Source organism: Amblyomma mixtum, chromosome 6 (assembly GCF_055824585.1).
Source record: "Amblyomma mixtum isolate Tamu chromosome 6, ASM5582458v1, whole genome shotgun sequence".
Lineage (NCBI taxonomy): Eukaryota > Metazoa > Arthropoda > Arachnida > Ixodida > Ixodidae > Amblyomma > Amblyomma mixtum.
The window spans coordinates 130,682,146-130,707,320 of NC_143017.1; the positions used below are offsets into that span (position 1 = coordinate 130,682,146).

The window sequence follows — 25,175 nt, forward strand, 5'->3', positions numbered from 1 at the left end:
AGAGAGTGCCCCCCTCCACCAACGGCCCTCCCAAGGTGAGCCACTATACGACGCCGACGAAGTGTACACTGGAGAAGCTTCCATATACAGCTCTCGCTGAATGAAAAAGTCTTGCGCGTCTCCTTGGCAACCCCTTTGCTTTTCCCTGTAAAATACATACAGGGCTCTAACGTTATTCCAGAGAAAAATAGTAGGTTAATCAGGAACAAGATAACTAATCAAATTATTATTCACAAATACGCTTGAACAAGGTATCCAACTGGTGATGTAGCCTTACCTCGAAAGTGGTGCTCTGTGGCTATTCTGGCATTGTGAAAAAATGTGCACTGGATAAAATTGAATACCCTGCGTGTGAGAGAGAGAGTGAGTGAGAAACCAGTGCAAGCTGCAGCTAATTTCGGACGCTACATTCGACACAACGGTGAGCAGTACAAGGCCGATATTACCTGTAACCTGAGCTGCACTACCTGTGTCCTGTCGCATAGCGTGGACTAGTACAAAGCTAAGTGCAGCGAGACATGCGAGTCATACGTGTCTGTCGCAAGTGTGCCCTGCGTCACGCGTACTGTTTTTGCAATTATCGACTGGCAAGTGTCAAAACCAGCAAGGTCAAACGTCTACCCGGAAGTATGGGTAGACGGAAAGAAAAGCAAGAACCGACGTTGGGAAGCTTATATATAGTACGTCTGAACGTTCCACGGTCGCCATTGACGTGACAGCTGTAGCGCGGCTGCAACTACCAGATCCGCCTGAACAGAGTATGTAGCAGTACAGGTGGGAGGAACAGAGTGCATCGAAAAAGAACGAAAACAAATGAATAAAAAAGACCTCGCAACGGACGACGTCGTCGAAGACGTGCGCCACGTCCCGTCAGGCGCAGCGGAGGGAATTATCGGAGTCAAACAGAGCGCGCGGTTGCCTCCCACCGGCCCAACGGTCGTAGAGAGGGAAGTGGGAGGGGTTCCAGGACTACCGCTGTATTGATCCGCGGCAAGAAGCGAACGCAATGCTGCCGCCGAAGGAAAGAAGGGGCGCACACGGAGCCTGCGAGAAGCGCAGAGGCCCCCTGACGCACGCGTGTGCCTGTGCGTGCGTGCGTGGGGCTTCGGCGAGTTTCAGGAACAGCTGCTGTTGCTGCTGCTGCTGCCGCCATGGCAACGGCCAAGCGCTCCGGCTTTGGCGGCGAGTGATCCTGACGTCACTATGCCGCACGGAGCGCCGTGATAGATTGTCGAGTATAGGACAGCGAGTGTTGACGAAGCGACGATCGGCTCGATATGTTGTCTCATCATTTGGCCGCGCGGAATTTGGTCCGGACAAAGCTCCCCCCCCCCCCCCCCCCCCCCCCCCCCCCCCCTCGATAACGGAGATTAAAACATGTGCGGAAAACACAGTCGGGCTTTGTTTTGATTTCGTCAGGGAGCGAGGCAGACTCATCGCGGAGCAAGGCAGCGAGAGGGGGGGGGGGAAAACAAACGGTTTAATCGCAATTTGTGAGTGGCTTGTCGTTCAATGAAATGGCAAACCTCCCTATCAGGCGCGGCAGTGGTTTCAGAGTGGTCGCTCAGAGTGTCGCTTTGATTTTATTGGGCTCGATTCGTAAACATCTTTTATTGTGCCGCGGCCGAAAACAAACACGGTATCTTTTCGCGGGCCATGAGAGCCACTGCAGGCTTTAGGCCAAGGCAGACCGTACGCGCCTCACCAAAACACCCTCCCAGTGCAGCCGCCCAAAGCTTCCGTCTTTTCATATGATCGCGTAAGGATTTACTGTCGAGTGCCGCGTATTCGCGACATACCGTTTGCATGTCGTGTATACGCCGTGAGACAAAGTTTGATGTTTTCAGCAGCCTGCAAGGCTTTCCGGTTAAAGTGTTCGGCGTCGCTGTGGGCAAGCTGTGGGAAAGGAAAAGGGAGGCGCGAATGTGCATGCAACTTCCAGCCGGCGTCAAACATGCATTGTCTCCCATTTCCTGACAAATGCAGCAGGAAAAATAGAAAGGCATTTGCTGAATACAAAAAAAAAAATGCCTGCTGTCTCCGGGCCTGCCAGTTGGTTTGAAGCTTTCGATTTGGTCTTTCACACAACTGTAACTATAGCTACGCACAATCATAACCATCAGCAACAGCACAAGCAGCAGACTGCGCTCACCGCAGGGCAAATGCGTCACGTATATCTCTCCTATTAACCCCATCTTGTGCCTGCTGTGGCGACCTCATTCCTCACAATGGGCGAATGCAAATTGTTATCGGTTAGCGGGATGCCAATTTCAAAAATTTTAGTGGCGCTAACAGTATTTTTACATCGGCCTGTGAATGTTGGTATACATCAGCTATCATCACGTGGAGTATGATGGCTTTTTCTTTATTCCCTTAGAATCCGGGCATTAAGCCTTTGACACGTTATGCACACAACTGTGCACAAGCGAACTCGCAGCTTTGCGAGGCAGTGGGCTGCACCTAGCAGTGGTTTCTTTGTTTCAGGTGGATTTCGCACCCTTCATTCCGCAAATAAGTTTTTTTTTTTTAAGCTACGTCGCGAAGCAGTGACGGGGGCAGCACATCGTCCGCCATGTTTGTGCAAGGATATTTTGCCACCAGTGGTAATTTTCCCCCGCAATTTCAAGCGTAATGTGCACTTTCGAAATATAAATCATTTCCACAATCCTTCGGGTGTTTACTTGGTAAGTCACGACATTTCGATCCTCCTATTTTTATCAATTATGACACTTCGTGCGAAACTTCGCACATCCCTGAAAGAAAAAAAAAAAAGAAATAAACCGCTTGTATTTTGCGCTGAAAAACTAGCAAATTGTATTTTTAAGGCCTGAATATACTATTTAGGCGGAAAAATATTTCGTTTCGATGGATGGAAACAAATAATGGCGGCAATATGTTTATGACGTCACGGAGCCATGCGAGAGGGAAAAGTAATCCGCCAAGTCCACGCGGGAGAACTTCGCGCAAAAGCAAGTTGCTGTAAAAAAGAAACCGGTAACAGGACAGCAACGCGGACTAACGGGTGAGACTAAGAACGGAACCAGCGAAAAAAATATACCTTGAGCACCAGTACAGAATAACAGCGAGCTGTGCTGTGTAATTCCATCCGCTGATTATCGTGATTTTTTCTGTGTGTATGTGTTCTCTCGCTAGTTCCGCAATGTCTACAAAAGCGGCACTCCTGTCAATCGAGGCGGGCCCCAGGACGGATTGATATCGTTCGAGAAAGCGCAAACAATGAGTTCCAGTGGGACACTATGCCAACGCTGCCGCGCTCCTGGCCATAGTCCAAAGCCCGCTGCAACCCCGGTAAGCGCAGCAGAAGGAAAGAGGTGTAGGGGGCGAGGGTGTATAACGTGGGGCACATACGTCACGGCTCACAAACGTGCCAGAATGACGGCGGCCTTGGTTTAACGGTTCGCTTCTCTCTTTCCACCTCGCCCACCCAGTTTGTCAAAGCAAGCAACCGCCGTCACACACAAGACACGCAACAACGGTGAAGCAAAGTGTGCCAGGAAGCTTCTAAACCAGCCGTCTCGTTTTCACCCGCATTCCTTCAGCTTCTTTACTCTTTCTTTCCTTCTTTCCCCGACGCACGCACCATCTCTTCTCCTCTTGCCAACTTGGTTCACTCGCATCGCGTCAAAGACACGCGCTCTCCTGCTGATCCACTTTCGGGTTAACATCGTTAACCAAGTTGGCTCCTTCCCGACTGAACCTACACGGGAAGTCGAGTCTACCTCTCGTTGAGTTGTCTTGGGAAAACGTGGGCCCCTGTTTTTTCGCGCATGAGCGGCGACGGCGCCTCCAAATGTAACACGCTGAAGCTGTCGGAATGTAGATGGCGCCAGCTGACGCCACGAAAATGCTAGCAACAGTCGAGGATGGCCTAAGAAGGCATCGGAGGTAAATAAGCTGCGCGCTAGACCATCACGAGTGAGCCCATGCTAAACGTGTGCCAAGGTTTTCCATTGGAATGCGCATAGCAACCTTATTACAAAGGCCCTCACACCATGTGCCACATCTTGAGCACTGAAAGAATTGAAAGGAGCGCCGCCTGGTAAGGAGGCGAAATAATAAATTACTGCCGCTAACCGCAAGACAACCTGGAAACGAAACAAAACTTTTTTCCGCGAAATTTCTGCAGGAGTTCCAAATACAATTCTTCTCAGACCGAATATAGGATCACCCCCCCCCCCCCCCCCGCCCACCAGAAAAAAAAAAAAGGACCTTAGCAGACGCCCACCAATCTGCACCACGTGACCGAAGTTACGACATTCTCACTGGCTAGCAGGTAAACACAGGAATTTTCCATTTCTATTGGCGAGAAGGTGATCACGTGCTAGAGTTTTCTCCGTCACGTGATTTCTCGGGATTGAATCTCGGTCGCAGCGGACGCGTTTCGGTGGAGGCAGAATGCAAACACGCCCATGCGCTGAGCATGGTTAGAAGCCTTCCACTGCGGCGTTCCTCGCAGGCCATGTGCCGCTTCGGGACGTTGAAATACCGCACATACTATACCGCGACTGAGTTTTCTGAACGGGCAGACAGACACCACTACTACTGCTACGTCGCCACAAACCGCGGAAGGCCTCCCTTACACAGCTCTCGCTGCTATAGGAAGAGGTAAAAACAAAAACAAAGTTAAGAATTCACTCCTTGAAGAGCGGAACGTCCATGCCGATGGTGCAAGGCGGCAAACAGGAAGCCGAAGTGAACGATCAAAACAGAGTGACGGGAGAGGGGCAGCACGCGTGAGAGGGGCGCAAACAGGTCGGGGCGGCAGCGAAGTTCGCAAGTGGAATCGTGGCCGCGTGCACGTGGGCCGCCGGAATAACGAGCGGACTCGGGGATGCCTCCTTCGTGACGTCAAGCGACGCGCGCGTCACACTTGGCACGTAGCCACGGAACGGGCACACATACACGTGCCGATAGCGGAGCACGAGAAAAACAAAAAGCTGCCCAAGGTGGACGAGACAGACGGGAGAGGAGGGTGCAGAGAGAGAGAATGTCTGGCTCGGAGACCCATTTAAACTACAACGAAAAACAGCTCGCCAATTGCAAACAAGGCAGCAGTGCTGTTCCCAGTAGCAATAAGGAAAGGGTGGGGTGGGGGTGGGGGGGGGGGGGGGGATGGATGACGGAGTGGGGATGGATGACGGAGTGGTGCCACAGGTAGTGAAAAACGCACATGACACGCATGCGCTGCTGCCCTAGAGAGGCGAAAGAGAAGCGCTTGCAACCGCCTGCTAGGAGCGATTAAGCAGCGTTGCCACGCTGTGTGCTCCAGCCTTCAACAAAGCTCCGTGTCTGACACGTTGGCCCCGAAACACCGACAGGACGCCAACGTTGCTGCCGCAGTGCTTGCAGAGTCGCGTGAACGACCGGTTCCCCGGGCTTGGGGGTACGAGCTGAAGAACCATACACCTGGCAACAGCATAGTTGTTCTAAGATATTAGGTAGTTTTAAAATAGGGGCACCCTACCGGGTAGGGGAATAAAGGGGGGTAGGAGAAAGCGCTCCGCCAATGCGCACGCACAGGTGATGCGCAGAACAACAGCGCCCCTCGGGTTATTGTTCAGCGCATGCGCATTGGTGGGGCGCTGAAGCCCAGGCCCGTGGACTCTGACAAGTAGGAGCCCACCCTTGAGGGCCTTTTGTCCTTTTCTCAAAATAAAATTGGTCAGGTGCAACAGTACTGGAGGAAGACAGGGCGAAGGAAAGGCAGTGGCAAAACTGATGCAATCACTATGCTGCCTCGCCGAGCTCTTAGTTATATGGCATTCTTCACTCCTCAGCTGTGTTAGTCAACGCTTGTCTTTCGGATGGAAATCTGCCGCTATCTCCTGAGACGCGAATCGCCCAGAATACTTCTCACACGAAGATCGCTCACTGGAAATGCAATAAGGCAAACATGCTTCCATCGAAAAAAGAATAAAGAAAAAACCCAGCGAGTACTATCAGCCCCTAGAGATAACTAGGCCAGCGGATAATCACAACCGGAACACATACCACGATTCCTGGAACTCGCGGCGAAATCTCCCGAGGGCCCAGAGGACTCTTTCCAGCGCCAACAAACCCAAGGCGCGATGATTGCGCACGTAGTACATGGTTTCGAGAGGGGTGCGCCCCCCCCCCTCCCCTCCCCCCCCCCCCCTGTCAACAGTCCAAAGCATCAGGGATGGCTCGACGATGCCTGCTGGCGGGAATTTTTTCTTTTTTTTTACGGGCGTTCTCGCCACGACTCTCCGCACGTGACCACTTCCAATAGTTCCTTATTCCCAGTGGTGTTTCATTGATGGCCGCAAATAAACAGCCGGCACACAGCGAAGCCGGACGGCTGATATGAAAAAAGCAAAACACGTAAAAAGGAAGCTACCCAACACCACTCAAACCATGATGTGCTGCTAAAGAAGGAACACGGCAACGAACCCGTGGACGACTTGCGATCATGCCGCACTGCACATGCAGGCGTCAGCGGAGCGCGAACGCTGTTTCTCGCATCCCATTTCCGGTTTCACGCCCGTCGAAGCGGAATGCGCCAGAAAGACGAAGACGAACTCACGTGCACAGCGCCGGGGCGCACGTCGTCAACGCACTTCCCAATGAGTTACCTTCACTGTCGTCCGCGGGTAAGCAAACACAGCCACCGCGGTGGCTAATTTTTAGCTGGTTTGCTTTCACGTCTGGACGTCTGCGTAGCAAGCCGCCACCTTATTTTTAGGCCTCGGGAGCTTTCTTCCGCGGCGCTCGAGGCAGACGCTTGATGTGCATTTTTCTTTTTGCAACACGGCAAAGAAAGAAAAAAAAAGGAAGAACAAAGATGCTTTGATTCAAACTGCGATGTCGGCACTTCACAGGTTTCGGAGAAAGGCGCTTCTGAACGTGACAGCCACACATGCAATACTGGTTTGGTTGGCTTATGTGCTCTGACGTCTCAAAGCAACTCAGGCGCCGTAGAGGATGGCTTCGGATTAATTTGGACCACCCGGGGTTTTTTAACGTGCCCTGACATCGCACAGTAGATCGGCCTTTATAGCATTTCGCCTCCATGGAAACGCAACCGCCACGGCCGGGAAATTGAAAGGAAAGGGGAGGGGCCACACGACTCATTGCCATTTAACCGGCCCTCGCAGACAATGTTCCAGGAGTATAATTCTTTATGTATGCAAGTAGAATTCTACGGCCATGGACAGAATGTATCGGACATATGGAGATATGGCACGTATGCTTTATTTCCGCGCGTGCAAATGGCGTATATCTGAAAAAAAAAGCAAAAAAAAAATGGTTTGGTTTGGTTTATGGGGTTTAACGTCCCAAAGCGACTAAGGCTATGAGAGACGCCGTAGTGAAGGGCTCCGGAAATTTCGACCACCTGGGGTTCTTTAACGTGCACTGACATCGCACAGTACACGGGCCTCTAGAATTTCTCCTCCAAAGAAATTCTAGCCGCCGCGGCCGGGATCGAACCCGCGTCTTTTGGGTCAGCAGCCGAGTACCATAGCCACTGAGCCACCGCGGCGGCTCCACAAAAAAAATCTAAATTTCTTTTTCTGTAAGCCGTGCCCGCCAAAACAGGTGCGTCGTTACATAAGCACAACACCCGCCGCAATGGCTCAGTGCCTACGGTGCCCAGCTGCTGAGTCCAAGGTCGCGTGCTCGAGTCCCAGCAGCGGAAACCGCATTTCTACGGGGGTGAATTGAAAAAAGCGCCCGTCTTTGCAACGCCAGTAGCCGTTGAACAACACCAGACGGCTGAAATTAATGCGCAGCACTTTCACTGCGGCGTATTCACAACGCAACATAACCTAACCTAAGGTGACTTAACGTAAGTGTGAACGCGCCATAGCGCTGCGTTTAGAACGACTTCACGCACTCCGCGGCACTAACCAGGACGCGAAATGTTTCGTCGGTGCAGGCAGACCACTTTTCCGGCCCCAATTTCCCCACGCTTCCGAGCAGTTTTACAGCAAAAAAGAAAAAAAAAAACGCTAGCTCGCTCGGCGAACAGGAAAGCAGGCAACGCGCAGCGATCAGCAGTGCGAAGCGGCACTGCTACGTCTACCCATCCTCCTCCGAGCCACTGCGTCACTGCCGAGACTGCTGCCGGCGAGGGCGGGACACGGTGTAGTGGGAAGCAAAGGCAGCAGCCGCCGGAGCTCAGTGGCGTTTTCCGTGTACGCGACGAGACTCTTGGGAACGAATTACGAGCGCTGTCAGCATCGTGCGCCGTTACAAACGCCAAGGGCACTCGTCTCTCAACGTCCCAGGGACGGCATTGATGACGAAGGAGGCCGCTGCCAGGCTGGCCCCCTCGCTGAGGACTTAGAATTAAAGACTCCTCGTGATTTTCAGTAATTAAGCGAGTTTTGAAATAATTTCAGTAATTACACCGCCCCCTGCAGGTGTTACAGCGATTACTGTAATTGCAGGTGCAGTAATTACGGCGTGCCCTGCGTGCCCCGAGCGCACTGCTTCCTCTCCGTACAGGTTTCATGTTCTGCAGACCTCAGCCTAAGGTCGCGAGATCGATTCCCTGCCGCGTCGGCCGCACTTCGAGGAGGACGATACGCAAAAACGCCCGTGTAATGTGCGATTTAAGTGCACCGTAACGAGACCCAGGTAGTCGAAATTAATCCAGATTCACGTAACGTCACGCGAGCCATTTTGTTGTCTAGCACGTAGCCAGTGCAGGCCGGAGCAGGAAGAGAAAATCAAAACAAAATGACGACCGCTGTGACGTCAGTGAATGATCCCTATACGGCGCCTCTCATAACTCAAGTCAAAAAACCCCCCATTTTGCAGCATCCACATATTCTGCTGACTTCAAGCTCAATGGCCGCATCTTTAGCCTTCTAGCTTTTCCTTAAGAGATTTTTTTCTCCTTTGTACCTGGAAACAGAGGAGCTGAAAACAGGCGCGCAATAGCATTTTATTCTTCACGTACTTGATGTTCAGGGAGATGAAAAATCACGAAATCAAACTCGCATAGAGAACCACTCACGTCGGCAGCGGTTTATAAAACAGCGGACATGCACCTTCGCTCAAATTAGTGGGCACATGTTTCTCGCCGACTTCCCCTCCGGACGGTGGCGAGTTACGACTGCGACAGAGATCTTCCATGAAACAAACAAAACGACTGAGGCGAGGGATCCCCCTCTTTCCTCTTCCCCGCAGAAACGCCGCAATCTTGAAACAGGTCCCCCTCCCTGTCATTAGTCGCGAGGGTAGACGAGACAACACCGCCGCGGGGAAGATTCCGCGCAGGGCACTGGAAAAAACAGCTCCTTCCTCGCCGGCACCGCAGACCACGCTCGCCAGTGCAGCTCACGAGACGCATGGCACGGTGACCGGACACTGGCATCTGGCATATCTCGAGAAGCACCGCCGCTCGCGGCGCCGCAGCGCCTACGTGACAACGCCGAGGCCACCCCAATATTAGAGCCCCGCCCCTGCCCCCACCTCTCTCTCTCTCTCTCTCCGGCGGCGCTTGGCGCTGGGCGAGCATCGTTACACGTGCGCTATGCCACAGAGCAAGACAAACACATTAAGCACGTAGCGAAACCGCTCTCCGCGGTTAATGCACCGACAGCACGAGCGCACGTATGCACGCAAAGCCGCCATTCGTATTCAATGGGCACACGCCGCATTCACGCGTGACAAACGATGCGCTATAAACGCCGCAATAGCCGTGCCTGCGCGAGTGAATGCCCGCGATGAGGCAAGGCAGGCGGGCTCCCTACCAACCCCCGTTCCGGCTGGAAGAAGAACTGTCTGCGGGTCGTGGACCAGAACAGGTAGCGTCGCATAAAGCCCGCGGCTCAGTTCTAAGAGCGCTAAAACATGAATGAGTACGGAGATATGCAGAAGCCAGAACAAGCGTGCGGTGATAGACAGCGGACGCATAGCACAGAAATAGGCCATGTCGCTAAGAGAACCCTGCACGTGCGCAGAGGTCAGACGTATTACCGAATTCTGCACATTTCAATGCAGCGTCACCCTTCTTCATTTCTAACCCCTCAAAGTCCCAGCAAGCCGTTGCTGATGCGTGCATGTCTGAGCGGTTTTTAACGAAACCGCGCTTTCGTTAAATCCTAAGTTCACTATTCCTTAGCCCAGTCCTGCCGAGTTACGACGTATAAAGAAAGGTCCTACATAGTTAGGACCGACTGTATACTATCTCGACTTGTTATCAGGTTATAGCTGCTGCATGATTAGAAAAACGGTTCAAAGGGGGGCGCAAGAAAGTATAAAAGAACCGCTTTTGCTACTTTGCAGCTGTCTTAAATTACCGACACAGCACAAAAGCGCTGCGTGTTGCCTGCACGTTTGACGAGGAGATGGATATATTTTGACGTGAGCAGCACACACGTGAGCAGCACAAAGAAAGTTCGGTGAAAGCAACGAAGTCGCACGTGGATGGAATGAAAACAATCTGCAGCCAGGAACCGGCACTCGGCCACTAAACTCCTATATCCGACATGCAATGACAGAGACGAACGCCGAGTCTCGTCGTTCTTCTATCTAAACAGCCTCTGACTGTTTATATGAAATGACCTAGCGGGACAGACACATGACACGACAGCAGCGTCAGAGCAGAAAAAATCCCACACGAGAATGCCGCCATAAACTATTCCTATATACGAAACGTCGTCCTGTCAAAACAACTGTCGCCATCGGGGCCACATGCACCGCTGACAGCGATGTCACAGCTGCCCATCTGACAATAGGGAGTACGCATCGACCCCACAGTGGTGGGCATTTTGTGGTGCAGGCACGGCGAAAGGCTGCAAGATTATCTTATCGGCTTATAGCCACCTGATCCGGTTAGCACTGGTGAAGCTGCGTGCTGCACCACAAAATGGCGTCGGTGACGTCACACGAACACCTCTCGGATAGAGAGTTTTAGCATAGCGTTACCGTATATCGCCGGCGCTTCACTAAAACCCTACACTGATAGCCGTAACGCTACACCGTCCGGCGAATCTCCGGTTCCCACCACTTCCGTCGCCTCAATGCAGCTAGGTAGAGGGCGGTAGATAAGCCCGGAGTCGCGGATGACCGCGGACGCCTTTATCACGCGACCGCCGTTGTTGGAGGCGCGTGCGACCTTCCAGGCGGAAGGCAAGAGCGCCCGCCGATAAGGTATGAAAGCACACAAACAGTGGAGACGAAACTCTTCCGGGCCCAAGGCGCGCTGGCTCACGGGACGAAACCATGCAGTCTGCAAACGAATGATGAGATGCCATGAACGCGATTGACCGATTGATTAATTTCCGCACTACGTCCCCGCCATAGCTGCTTGTCTTAAGCAGACGACGAATAAAAAGGAACGTAGGCCTAACGCTTCCTGATCCAATCACATATAGCGAAATGGGAAAATAATCGTTCTATTAATGCCGGCAGGGGAATCCTATGCAACAGGACGGCCGCGGAGGCAGCATTTCGACAAGAGGCGGAATGCCATAACGCCCGAGCGATGTCAGCGCAAGTTGATAAAACTCACGTGGTCTAATAAATAAAGAGCCCTCCGCTATACGGCGTCCCTCATAGCTCATGAGTCGTTTCGGGACGTTAAAGCCAACATACCGTACCACTGCCTATGAAACTAGAATAGTTTCAAGGGCAAACGCCTTTTACCGGCAGTTCAAAGCAAAGAAAAGGAGCAGACAGGAGGGGGAACTCAAAGGTATATAGTAAGCCTCGTTTCCAGACAACAACGTCGCCTCCACGCGCACCTGACAAATGCCAACGCGTCAGTCCTGACAGGATCGCAAAAGCGATTACCCTATTTTCTTTTCCGCCAGGGGGAGAGAACGGTCATTAGTACAAGCTTCAAAGCGGGAGATCACAACGCCGCTTGGCGACAGCGCAAGTGAACTGCGCGAGCATACTGCAGGCCTGCGCAGCCTGCCTTCCAGCAGTATACCGCTTATCGCAGGCCGACAGTCACGCGCCGAGAACCGCTTCTAGCCGGAGAGGCGCTCACCGTAACGCTACACCGCTGCGCCTGCGAGACTATGGAGAGACGGCGGGGCAAATCCGACAGAAAAAAAAAAAAAGAAAGCGAGGAATGGGTAAAAAAGAAAAGCGCGCTCAGCTTCAAAGTGCGGCGCGGCGGCGGCGAGGGTCGCGGCAGAAGAGGTAATTCTAGTCGTGACTGGAAATGTCCAGCCGCTACTGCAAAAACAGCGACAGCAGGAAAACGCATATGCTCGTTGTAGCAGAGAACAGGGAGTGCTATTATCAGAAAATGAAGCTTGAAAAAAAAAAAAAAAAACTAACCGAGATGAGTCACCCGGCCGTTATATCCATCCATTTTCTATTCTTTTGTTTTCACGTGTTTCAGCAGGGCACTGGAAGCAATGCTTCTACTGTATTATTAAGCACAGGGCTCTTGACCGCTCTTGTTTTTAGATGTGTGCTCTGAATGCAAAGAGATGACGCTGACATAAGGACTTTGAAGTGAAGCGTCAGTAGTTTTTTCTTTCCCTCTCTCGTGTACAGAGAAGGCAATACTTTCGGTATTCAAGTGACAGTGGAGTGCTTGAACAAACAATAGATGTGGCTTGTTCAAAGATATCCAGGGTTGGGATAATACAGTGGAATATCGTCAATTCCAACGCGGCTTATCACTGCTGACATTAAATACCCTATAAGGAGAGTATAAAAAAAGAGTAAACACTCCTTCAGCGCACTCCCATTAAGGGGTAAGGCAGCTGCCCCAGTACCTGGAAAATTTCAATCATTAAATATATGGAATGCTTGCTGCTCGTAAAGGAGGCATACCACTGCATAAAAGATATTACCCTGATGCAGTCAATGGCTGTAGTCTATTAAACGCGGCACCGGCGGTCTTTAGGCTAGCTATTAGACGAGATTGAAATCTCAAAGAAATCTGCGTCCGTTGCAAAAACCTAAGTACACTGTATATTTATTAACTCAAATCTGCCTCAGGACTCGATCAGCATACCTTGCCACTATTAGACAGTGCGCCAGAGGAATGCTTACTCCATTTTTATTCCATCATCATCATTTATTTGACCCTTCAAGGCCCCTGGGGGGGGGGGGGGGGTATTACATAAAGGGGGGGAGTAGTACATTCAACATGACTCACATTGGTGGGGGAAAAAAAAGAAAAAGAATTCCCTTATAGGGTAATTCGCGTTTGCAGTGCAGTTCGAACACCAGTTTTTTCCGAACTGACGCTTTTAATCGTTAATATTATACGTGCATCAATCGGCTATCCCTCAGTTCGAACTTCACCCAATCCTAAGACCTTTTTGGCCACCATTCAAGTTGGAATCACCAAGATTTGATTGTATTGACAAGCTGAACTCCGATTCCATTCGATTTCTATCGCGATTCACGAATGCTTCCAGTAGTGTCACGGGCCGCGCTGTCTTCATAGGCTCCGCGTCCTTGAGAGAGCCAGTGACGCATATCAAAATAAAAAAAAAATGAAATTTTAATAGAAGCGCTGCATTATTCAGTCCCTGTACCCTTTGCCTTGACGCGCTGCATAAACGCTTTCCTAATTACAAAGAGAGGGCTGAGTCGGGCTGGTTGGATCATGTTGAATGGTCCGTCCCGTCCGTCAGCGCTGTTTTGCCGTACCATTTTTCCTAATTACGAACAGGGTAGTGTGCAAGCACACCGGGAAGTGTGAAGAAGCAGCGCAGAGGAAACTGGCGGTTCAGCCAGATGGCAACCCTGCAGCGGCACGAAAAATGTACAGGTGCAGCTCGCATTAGCTATCCTCCCTGTCCTCTTGTTTACATCAGACAGCTCGGAAAGTTTTAAAATTCTTGTGGAATGAAACAAACACATGCAAAGACGACGACAACAACAAAAAAAAAACAAGCGAGAAAATAACCATTCACTTTAACAAGCAAGCAAAATCTAGCAGGCGAATATTAGAGGGGGGGGGGGGGGGGGGGGGGGGGCATGGAGAAACGAAACCAAACGCACAAGAAAGGTTGTCACAGGAGCTGCAGAAAGCTCCGCCGAGGGCACTCTTATCGAGCTCACCACCACTACTGTACACGTACTACAGAGGATGAGGCGACCGATGCATGCCGGCTATCTAATCTCGGGGCTCCTCCAAAGAACTGCGGCCTTTGAGGGGCGCGCCGTAGCTCGGGGCCAAAGGGTGCACCGGATTGCGTCACCAACGGCCGTGAACGAAGTCCATGAGCGCCCTGAGAGCAGTCTGCGGCGGCACTCAAACCACGTTCAGTAGCACCGATCATTTAAATAATGCTATAAAACTGTCGTGTAAATCACTTACATATTACGCAGTGAACGTTATACTAATGTTAAAAATGAAGAAATAACGTGACATGCTACGCAGTAAAGATTAGTTTACTAGCTATTATGCTAGTGCCGTGTCCGAGATCGTACCTTTAACGTCCAAATCATTATTATAAGACATTGCCAATATATTCAGCCATTGCGTCTCAAAACTTTTACCACTGTTTATGCACTAATGATGGTTTTCAACCAACAAAATTTTGCAGTTTTTTTAGTTTCACTAACGCTAGAAAAAAAGGGACAATAAGAAAAATGTATTAACGACTGGCCAAAACAAAGCGAGTAACATTGTTACGTGTCGGTCTTTCCTGGGAGGATGGGGCTCGGAAACGAGGTCTAGCGATCACGTTTGACTTTATGCTGAGAATAGCTTTTTTTTTTTAACCTCGTGCCAATTATTCGAAAAGTAAAGAGCAATAAAGTTATTTCTCTCTATCTCGAAAAGTAAAGAACATATTCCATTCGTTCGAATAATTGAATATGACTATATTCAATTCCCTACGCGAAATTTTCGAATACTCGCACACTCCTACTGTAAATGCCTTTATTAAGTATGCCTCCCCTCCACGGACTTTGGTCATAGCCTTTGCCTCCTGTACGATAAGGAACAAGGGTACTGAATGATATGCGAGGAACAGGTAGCAGCAATACAAAAAAAAAGGAACACTTTGTTATCACGAGGTTCACGATAACGGAAAAGTCAGGCGCGAGAAATAAGCATTTTCTCATGGGCTGTTCTATTGCCCTGTATGAATAACCACCAACTAGCTCGTTCTTCTACACTGGCTGGCAAGTATGCCCTGAGGGTGCATGGATGCGCCAAGGCTTTACGGCCCTTCAGAATAGTCAGATAACGCCTAAGCATACAGTCTCTTTGGAGTCCTCTGAAAGGCAAACCTATGTACACTGATATGCTGACGCAAGCGAGTGGCAATGTTTTCCTCGCCGTAGAGCGAGTCAATTTACTATGGCTATAAAGCGGCGGAGCTACCTGCACCAACTTTCCTTGACGTCTTGAAACGAACCTCTGACAATGGAAGCGCTCGGGGAAGGAAGCTCATATAGCAGAGTTTCATTTAGCGCTTACTGAAGATGTGGGCGCACTGCTTGAAATACGTTTTACGAATTGTTGCCACGTGTTTTCCTCCTCTCAACGCACATCGTCTCCCTCTGAGCAGCTACGCTTCCGACGAGGACCAGCAGCTGCTGAGGGGAAGGCTTATCAGCACTTCTTGGCTGCGTTAAGTAAAATAAAAAGCAACAAAGTAGTACGTGTGCATGCATGCGTGCGTGTGTGTGTGTGTGCGTGCGTGTGTTTTTCCCTTCCAATACAGTCAAATGCAGCGAAAGTACTCGCCGCTCAGTTGCACCTAGCAACGGAAACATGACGACAGCGGCATGAACGGCGAAAGCGACAGGCGGAAATCGCCGCCGGAGCTGCCGCGGAAACTCGGTCCACTCAAGGCCAGCATCGTCAGTGGGCGTATGTTTGCAAACGCCGAGGGCGGCTTCGAAAACGCGGCTCGCATAACGACCTGCCGCGTTATGGGGTCAACAAAACATTAAACGAAAGTACACCAGGCTGTACATTCGGCCATTAAAACTTTGGGGGTGATAGAGACTAATTTTTGACGGACTAATATGTAAAAGCATTAGTCGGTCGCTGTTCTATGTCCACTTTCGCCCTTCGCCCTTTCCCCTCAGGGCGGAGTTCAGGTGTTTACGATGATTTACAGCACCTTTACATTCCTCATGGCCTCGCTCGTTTCCCCTACCCTGACTCACCTTTCGAAACGAGACGTCGCCGTGTAGCGAGAAAATCGAGTGCAACCGTCTCCCATATACAGGGCGTTTCACCCACGCAATTTTTAAACATGGGCTTTTTGAGTTAGTTAGAAGAGCGCTTTTTTCGGCATAGCATTGTCAGCGGTGTATTACATCAGAATACAGCGAAGACGTGCTGACTAGCAGGCTGGTTAACTAATATTCAATAGTTAAATGTTTAACTGTTACTGTTAGGCTCTTGAATTATTGAGAGGTGTGTAGCCCACTGTCAGTAATATCCATATCAGTATTTAGAATTTCAAAAACGCGGCTGCCCTCGGCGCTGTGGCCCAACAAATTTTGGCTAGATCGCGCCAAGATATGTGTGCATTTGAGAAGCTTGCAGGCGAAGCAACCTCTCCAGTGCACGTAACTCGCCGAAATAGCCAAAATTTGTTGGGCCACGGCGCCGAGGGTAATCGCGAGGGATGTTATTCGCGATGGGCTACACGCCTCTAAATAATTAAGGAGCCTAACAGTAATAGTTAGAAAGTTAACTATTCAATATTTGATAACCAGCCTGCTAGTAAGCAAGTCTTATCTGGTTTCTGGTGTACTACAGCGCTGACAATGCTATGCCGAAAAACCACTGTTCTAACTCAAAAAGCATATTTGCAAAAATTGTGTAACGTCTTCGGCGAAACACCTTGTATAATAAACATACAATTCTGAATGCCCCTAATTACGAGGTCAGCTGCTTCCCTGTATTTCCCCAACCATCTGCAGCACATATATACTTTCACATTTATTTTTTATCATCAATGTTAATTAGTCTCACGAACGCTAATTCAAAGAAGCAAAACTGATTTATAGCTTTAGTTCAAGCTATGGCTAAACAGCGAATACTTTTTCGTCGCCCCTTTTCCGACACGCCTCCCGTTACGTTCAGAAGCTTACCACTCGACGCACTGCGCTATCGACTGGCTAAAAATACGCGCACTCAGAGATGTAGAGCAGTGTGTTCACAGAGTGTAGTGCGGTCCTAGACGGATTGCTCCGACACAGCCAATGTAGAGCGGCAGCTTGCATGGCCTGTTAGCCGGTTTGCTCTCGTGGAGAAAAAAAAAAACAACAAAAAGAAGAAAATGGAGACCGGTCGGAACCGGATGGCAGCAGAGCCAGCAAGGTTTCAAAGTGCCGTCCGAACAACTGCGAGCCTGTTCACAAACAAAAGATCAAAGCGAAACTGAACGGCCGCACATGCTGGGGATAAACGGTGGGAAAGCGACTCCGCTTGAAAACAAGCTGGCGTGGACACGTGTTATGATACATCAGAAACACCGGATATTGCCGCAACCAGATGATACGAAGGCCTCGCAGAGAGCCCCGCCAATCATTTTTATGAGGACGCATGTTTCGGACGTACAGAGGACATTGAAAGTGAGGCAGTTGTAAGCTACCTGTCTGCAGCATGGTTTCCAGCAGTTTTAACTAAATCAAATCTTGTTATTAGAAAACAGCAAGAAATAATATGACGTAAGCATGTGTTGCTTGTCTTTTGTCGCAGGCGCTACGCCACGGGAAAACAGAAACTAAAAAAAAAAAAATGTCTCGAGACTTCCACAACATGTATTATGCTTCCACACTGATTCCAACGCGTTTTCTTGTGAACGTAACGCAGACAAATGTGAGGACGTAAGCGCTAGAAGCAGCTGTTTGCCAATAGCAGGCACGTAAACGCGTATGGACGCGATTGGTGCCAGAAACGTGACAACCGTGGCACACGACAACTGTGAACTTGCATGTTGACCGTTTGTTCTGTTGAAGCCCTGAGCTGATATGCTTTCATACGTTGCCCCTTACGCGAAAGCTGTAAAGGTCCACAGAAGGAAATAACTCTCTAAAAAAAAAAAGTTAAGGGAAGAGTACACATGCACTGCTTCGTGGTAAAGCCGTGCGCTCCATTATTAATTCATCGGCAAGCCGTCGCACAATTCGGCGATTTCTTGCGTGGCCACAGGAGCTGTTTGCTATCGCCGTCGCCAGACATCCTTTCCAGAACGATTACATTACGTCTTGCGTCAGACTGCTCTTGGCGGCCGAATGCCGTGTCCTACATACGATGAAGCCGCAACGACAACGGAAACACAGGGCAGAAAGTGCCTTATGTTCAAACACCGCGGTCATTAGATAATCTTGAATAGCTAACAAGTGGTGGCAAAATGACCGCAGAGGCGACGAAATCGCTACATTTCGCGGGCACTGCAGTGATTAAATAAAGGAAATGTCTCGGATAACTCTGACAATTGTGCGATCAGCCAAACTGCTTTACAGCACACTGCTTTTGCAACATGCCATTCCAAAGATCTTCGCAGGAAAGCACCTCATGAAGACGATGGTCTGCACATCCGTTCGAATGAAAGCAGTCAGGGTAAGAAGTAATCAAAAGTACAGCTCCTCGAGCTACAGTAGAGGTTTAGCGCACCGAAGCGCCGCTGCTCAGCGAAGCAAGATGTCTAGTGCGCTCGAAGGTGTGCAAAAATAACTCCGACTGCAAACTCTCAGCTATATGATGGAACGGGGACTCACCGAAATCAATGAATTGCTTGATGGACAGCGGCGACGGGTGGAACCGCGAGTATTTGTCCAACATCTTCCCGATGTCCTTAAGTAGCCGCGTTGTGATCCTCATGTTGGCCTAGGGCTGAAGCAGTCGTCAAAGACAGGCACCACGGTTCCCTCGCATCCAGAGCGAAGCCCAACAGAGCGATCGAGGCAAGCAAACGCTCACTGAAATGAGAACCCTTCGCTAGTACAAGCTCGAGCTCATTGTAGCTGCTTGGCTTCGCTGCTGCGGGAGGTCTACCGAGTGAATGCTACGCGTCACGTGTGCTTACTACGTCACTGCAAAAGCTACCGTAAAAAACACGTAACCAAATGAACAGGAGGTGTGTCCGCGCTTGCTGGAGGGGATTGGTCCGCTGCGGCAGCTGACGGAAGGGGCTCGACGTCCGATCGAGCAGGTTCAAGATGGCGTGCTCCGCTGCTATTTTAAATTTAGAAAGACATGAAAGCAATAAAAGGTTCTTAAAACAAAAAAGAAACTCTTAGTACAATAAAAATTGTCTGGTAGGATGTAAAACATTCAACAGCAACGATATTTAATCGTTAGAACAAGAAAAAAACGATCTTAGCTTGTGAACGCAGCCATAAGATGGCAGCACACAGCAATAGACGGGTCCGTGCAAGTGGCGCTGCAATCGCGCAAATTTTGAAGCAGACGCTGCCGCGACTCCACCGCTGATACAGGACGCGATTTATTCAAACTTTCAAGTAGTTCGGCCACATACACACTCACACGCTCGTCTTACTCCACTCTATTAGTACTGCGTGCACCGCCGCTACTTTTGTTAGCCTTGTTTTATTCACTAGGTTTCGGAGCGCGTGCACTTGATGAGCGGACGCTGGTCGCGGTGCCATATCTCTCTGAGGCGGAAACAAACTTAAAAAATAGCGAATGGGGTGCATAAGGCCTTCCTGGCTGCATAATTTACAAAGCTGCAAGAAACACGAGCGCACGTCTGGGTTCGTCATCATGATCAGCATGACTGCGTCAACTCCATTTACAGAAATAAAAAAACTTGGGGCCTTCTGAACCATAACCTTAAAGAAGAAAATTCGAAAGCATTCTGAAGTTATCGCACCTCCAAATATTCAAAAGAGCCCCTCAAAATTTGGAAATAGGCTCAACCCAGGAAATGGATTTAGGTACATTATTGGGGATTAGTGGATATAATAAGATGGATTAGCGGAGATTCCTGGTTGGAGTAAGGTGAATTAGTGGCTGGGTTCAGGTGGAAGAGTGTGTCGGGTTAGCTGGGGTCAATATGATAATCCAATGGAAGGTACTCGAGCATTCTAGTCCTCAGATTTTCAAATTCGGCGGTGCTGATGGTGTCATGACCCTCTCGACCAATAAGGGAATTTCGTTGCGGAGAAACCAGGTGATTTCTGCAAGACAACCTAAATTCTATCGCATTAAAATTTATTGAAAACTTTCGTTTCATTCTTTGTCTCGAACTTCTGTCTTCGCTGTCACTAGCTAGCCTCCTTAGCTGCGAGCTGAAATGAGTGTGACTGATTGTAAGCGGGGGGGGGGAGGGAGTAGCTTCGATTAAGAAAAAAAAAAGTGAAGAACTGAAAGTACGATAAGCCATGCCAGCGCCTCACGTCAAGTAAAAAAAAAAGGTTTAAAAAAAAATGACGCATCTTACGGTCAGCTCCGTTCCGCGCTAAAGTGAGGGAAAACCGATCAGATTTTGAGATAATGACGCTGTTGTGTGGCGAAAGATTCTGGGGGAGCGGTGGATTGCATTATTATTATTATTATTATTATTATTATTATTATTATTATTATTATTATTATTATTATTATTATTATTATTATTATTATTATTATTTATTATTGGACTAACCGTTGGGGGCGGAAAGGTGCGGAACCTTGCCGTTGAGCATAGAGTTGTTCTATTAGCTGTTTTTTTCTTTTTTTTGCAAATCCGCACAACCAAGCATGGCAAGAGCAAAGCAAACAGGTTTCGATTAATTCAGGGGTCTCAGACTCATATTGCTATGTGGGCCCCATTGAGAAAATTTCGTCTACCGCGGGCCAGAAGCCGGAAAATAAAAAAGTAGGGAAGGGGGGGGGGGGGGCAGCGCTGTGAAAAGTGTCAACCTTGCAGTGTGTTAAATAAAAAAAAACTATGAAGATAATTCACCTTGTAAAGAGGAGGCTTTATTTTTTAACCGCAGGAATTGCCCTTCAGTTCTAAGCAGGCTGCTATAGCTCGAGGCTTGACAACAATTAGCAACCGGATGCAACATCTGGCGTCAGGCCTTGTGCGTAGACAATTCGCATGGTGGCTCAGAGCCGGGCGACTGCCATCCTTGAACGCAGAGCAGATTTGTTCACTTTCAATAAAGAGAAGAGGTGATGGCACAAGTACGCGCTCCCGAACATGGCTATGATCCTTGTCGCTTCGTGCCGCACAGTTGGAAAAATTGTCTTATCTAAAAAAGTGTAGAACTCCGGGACACATAGGTCATCAAAATTCAGTAGTAATGTGGTGCTTGCCTGAAGTTCAATAAACTCGATTTGCAACTCATGCTCAAGATTGTCCACTAGCACAGCGAAGGGTACAGAGAAAATTTCGAACTGTATGGAGAGGTTGCGAATGTCTTGAAACAGAATTTCGAGCAGTAAGCTGCATTACAGAACTCTGCACTAATCCTCAGACCTCAGTGCAACACAGAACCCTGCCGCAGCACCCAAAAGCGGGCTCGCGGCGCCGCACGCGCGTAGCAAGGAAGGGTTGCATCGTGCGCGACACAACACAAAAGAGGGTGGTAGATGCGCGTAGCTCATACAGACTATATACATAGGTCTTATAGATTCTAATTAATACCAAGAGGGGAAGGTGGCGCCACCATCTATAAGAGTTTCTCAAAGGGCACCTCGTCCACCGTGGGAATCGTGGGAATGCCGGGAAGACAGCGTGTCATACTTGGTTTGGCCGTAGAACATAACTACGACTGCAGAAATACAAATTTTCGCAAATTATATAATGCAAGGAAGCGTTGTTTTACAATGAATATGTCCTGTAACGAAATATTCTTACTGCACATTTTAAAATATGAGCAGAAAAGCGAATAGGCGTAAAATGAGCACCCAATTAGCCGTATGGCTATAGAGATGGCTTTATGTTCATGCTGTCAAATATACATATAGCTAACCGTGGAAAATAATTTTGTTCGTCTAGTAGGCACATTTTTAAGAGCAAACATTCTTGAAAAAAAAATTGTTAACGCTTAAAATACTGCACTTCAGAAGCTTCCGTTTTCGCATTGTGCTGTAAAACAGAAACGTTTTATTGGTGTAAACTTCTATCGTGGGTTCGCGCCCTATTTCCGCGCATAGGCTGTGTTCGTGCCGTGAGAAACTTGCCCGAGCCCTCGCTTTTCTATGCGAAACTAGTTTGCACGCGCAAAGGGCCGGCACTCGCCATGTCCTGGCGCTGCTCTTACAGATTTTGCCAAGGAAAATACAATTAGGAAGCGGAAATCTGTCCTACAACAAGTAAGTGACGGCCGTGCTCATGCTGACAAGTGCAACATGCGGGTATTTGCGTGAATTAATTCATGAAGTGGAAGTCGTTTCAGCATGCAATGCTCGGCTACCGCCAGTCTTCGAAATAAATCAGACGCGATCCTCGGCGAGTATACAGTTAACATAAGTTGCGCTTGTCGAAGTACGAGAAATGTGCACAGGCGGTCACGGCGGCAGACTGTTGAGTTCTCAATTCATAAAAAAAAAAGACTTTGTTACCTTCTTTCACCTTTAAATGCACAGATAGCATAGGTTCCCGCTGAGTAAACCCAGCTTGCTGCGTAAATGGCTCCCAGCGCGGGGTCAAACGGACTTCAGGCCTAGCAGGCACCAGACAATGTGCTCAGTTCACTGCAAATCAAGCGCCTTCGGATGTTTCTGATCTCAAACGAACGGCGTGCGTAGCTGCATGGGTAACTACACCACAAAAAAGCGCACAAAACGCCAGTAAAAACTACAGTGGTGAAAACGAAACTGAGCAACCAACAGAAACTTATGACGTAGACACAGCAATGGCTGACGTTGACGGAGAACCAGCCAGATCAGGCCAGATCAGTTGGTTATATTAACTCTATGGATCAGGCTGTCCCGAATCTAGAGCATCAGCGCCGCACAAGCGGGTGACAAGACACTGTTCGGGCCTAGACTTGAGCAAACACACAAGGAAGGTATGCACGTTTCACCACCCTCATTCTTGGTTCAATGCATGGTTCAGTGGCAAAGGCCAGGAAACCGGTAGGGAAGAATACTTGCTGCTGCCCGAGTCGGTGGCCGTTTCCCCGCTCAGTTTCCCGCTCGCAACCTCTTGCTGGTAATAACGCCAGACGTCTCCCAATGGGGACGCGAGGCCGAAGCGGGAAAAAGTTACGTTACTGTTACGGGTTACGGGTCGCGAGCACTCCTGCCATTTGTCAGTCGGTAATGGATCCGGTATTGGTTGGCTTATTCATTATGTTTTCAGTGTGGCATATTCATTATGTTTTCATAGCAGGAAAAACTGAACACGAGTTCCTGAGACGCACCGAACAGGCGCTACAGAGACTACGAAAGCACGGCATACGTTGATAAAAGTCAATTTTTGCAACATCGCGTTCGCTAACTGGGTCGCGAAATTAACGCAGCCGGAATTCATCCCACGAAAGACAAATTGAAAGCCATATTAAGGGCTCCTGTACGCCCACTGGCGTATCCGAACTTAAGGCTTTCCTAGGAACGGTAATTTTTTTGTGCAAGGTTTCTTTCCTAGATAGCAACCATTGTAGACCAGCTCTGCAAGTTGCTCAGGAAAGACTGTCCATGGGAATGGATAAACGAATGTGAAGCCATCTTTATAAAATGCAGCTGCTTCTGAGCGAGGAGTGATCACTGCTAGCTAGGAAACAACCTGCTACGCCTGACGTGACACTCATCGGTATAAGGCCTCGGAGCGGTGCTTGCTCATATACCCAAGATCAAGACGACAAACTTATCGCTTTTACGTCCCGCACGCTTGCAACTACCGAAAGAAACTATGCACAAATAGAGCGCAAAGCTCTGGTCATAATCTTTGGCATTAAAAAAAAAGTATCACAAGTACTCAAGTTCACTCGGCATTTCGAAATAGTGACTGATCATCAGTTGCTGACGCAGCTTTTCGACCCGAAGAGACACTGTCCATAGTCAAGTGGCGATAGCAAAAGTGAAGCAATGGAAAAATCTCTTGGCCTGTTATCAGTATGGTATCAAGTACAAGGGTCACCAAGTAGGCCAAGCAGCTGGTTTATTGAGGCTTCCGTTGGAAACTGCGGGAGACGAACAAGAAATTATTTTTTTCACAACTATCAGACGTCCCGTTTACAGGCCAGGAAGTGGCTGAAGAAACAAGCAGGGGTTGTGAAACAATCGAGTTGGTGTCCTGAAAGCGCTCAGGTCAAATGTTCTGTCTTTAACGCACGAGGGCCACCTAGGAATGACAGAAACCAAAATGCTGGCTCGCACTTGGATTTGGTGGCCAAGTTCTGACACTAATTAGAATACGTACAAGAACATGTGAAGTCTGTCAAAGCGTGCGGAATTCCGCGCAACGGGTACCGCTTCAACTGTTGGTACCGCTTCAACTGTAGCTGGAAAAAGGGTTCATTTGGATTTTGCGGAAGCAGAAGGAAAACCATTGCTGCTACTGGACGCGTATTCAAGATGACGCAAGGTAAGAGTAATGCACGGCAAATAAGTCTTGGCCACTGTGGAAGCGGTTAGAAGCAATTTTGCGGCGTTTGGCCTTCCCAGTGTTGTGGTGACAGATAACGGTCAACAATTCAGATCCAGTTACTTTCAGCACTTCTTGTAACAGAATGGTTAATTTTCACGCCTAGACCAAGTGCGCAGCGGAAATGGTGCAGACGACAATGGCGGGTATCTTGAAATTACAGCTAAAAGTTGAGACAGCCGGCTGCAGACTGTTGTTACATCACCGCGTTGATAATTTTCTGTTTTCGTACAGGAAACTGTATCTCGGGCGAAAATTTCGAACCAGACCTGTCCATGCTGAAGTCATTCAAGGTTAAGGTGTGGAAAAATAGAAGTGAACAAAACAAGCTCAGGGCGGATTAGAGGAGGGGAAATAGCCGCGAGTTTACGCAAGGAGAAGAGTTGTATGTCTGCACCGTTCGAAACGAAAGGGTGAACTGGTGGTCAGAAAATTTTTTAAGGAAGGTGTCAGATGTGACGTTCCTGGTGCGCGTAGGCGGCGTTTTAGGTTTTGTCAGGCTGATCACGTAAGAAGCAAAGTGGAATAGTCAAGGGCTCCCTGGTCAGAAATACCACTGCCGGAGAACATAGATATCCAAAGAGAGTAGGTGCCCGAGATCGCACTGAGTAAGGGTACCTAGACGCAGGCACATCCTTTCAGCAGTTGGTGCCATCAAGAGAGAGGAGAGTAAACGAACCTATCTCCCTT

At 49.2% G+C, this 25,175-nt stretch overlaps 1 protein-coding gene across 3 annotated transcripts in view; it reads right to left on the bottom strand.

The window, feature by feature from the left end:
- Positions 1–19,081, bottom strand: part of Pdk (pyruvate dehydrogenase kinase) — a 41,051-nt gene extending 21,970 nt beyond the window's left edge. The window contains exon 1 of one of the 3 annotated variants that reach the window (XM_089549179.1): positions 18,667–19,081. In XM_089549179.1, coding sequence (XP_089405305.1) covers positions 18,667–18,769 — 103 coding nt within the window. In that variant the 5' untranslated portion in view covers positions 18,770–19,081. Of the gene's footprint in view, positions 1–6,012; positions 6,036–6,565; positions 6,588–18,666 lie in introns of those variants that run through there. The other 2 variants (XM_089549181.1, XM_089549180.1) reach the window with 2 other exon arrangements.
- Positions 19,082–25,175: the final 6,094 nt, after the last annotated feature.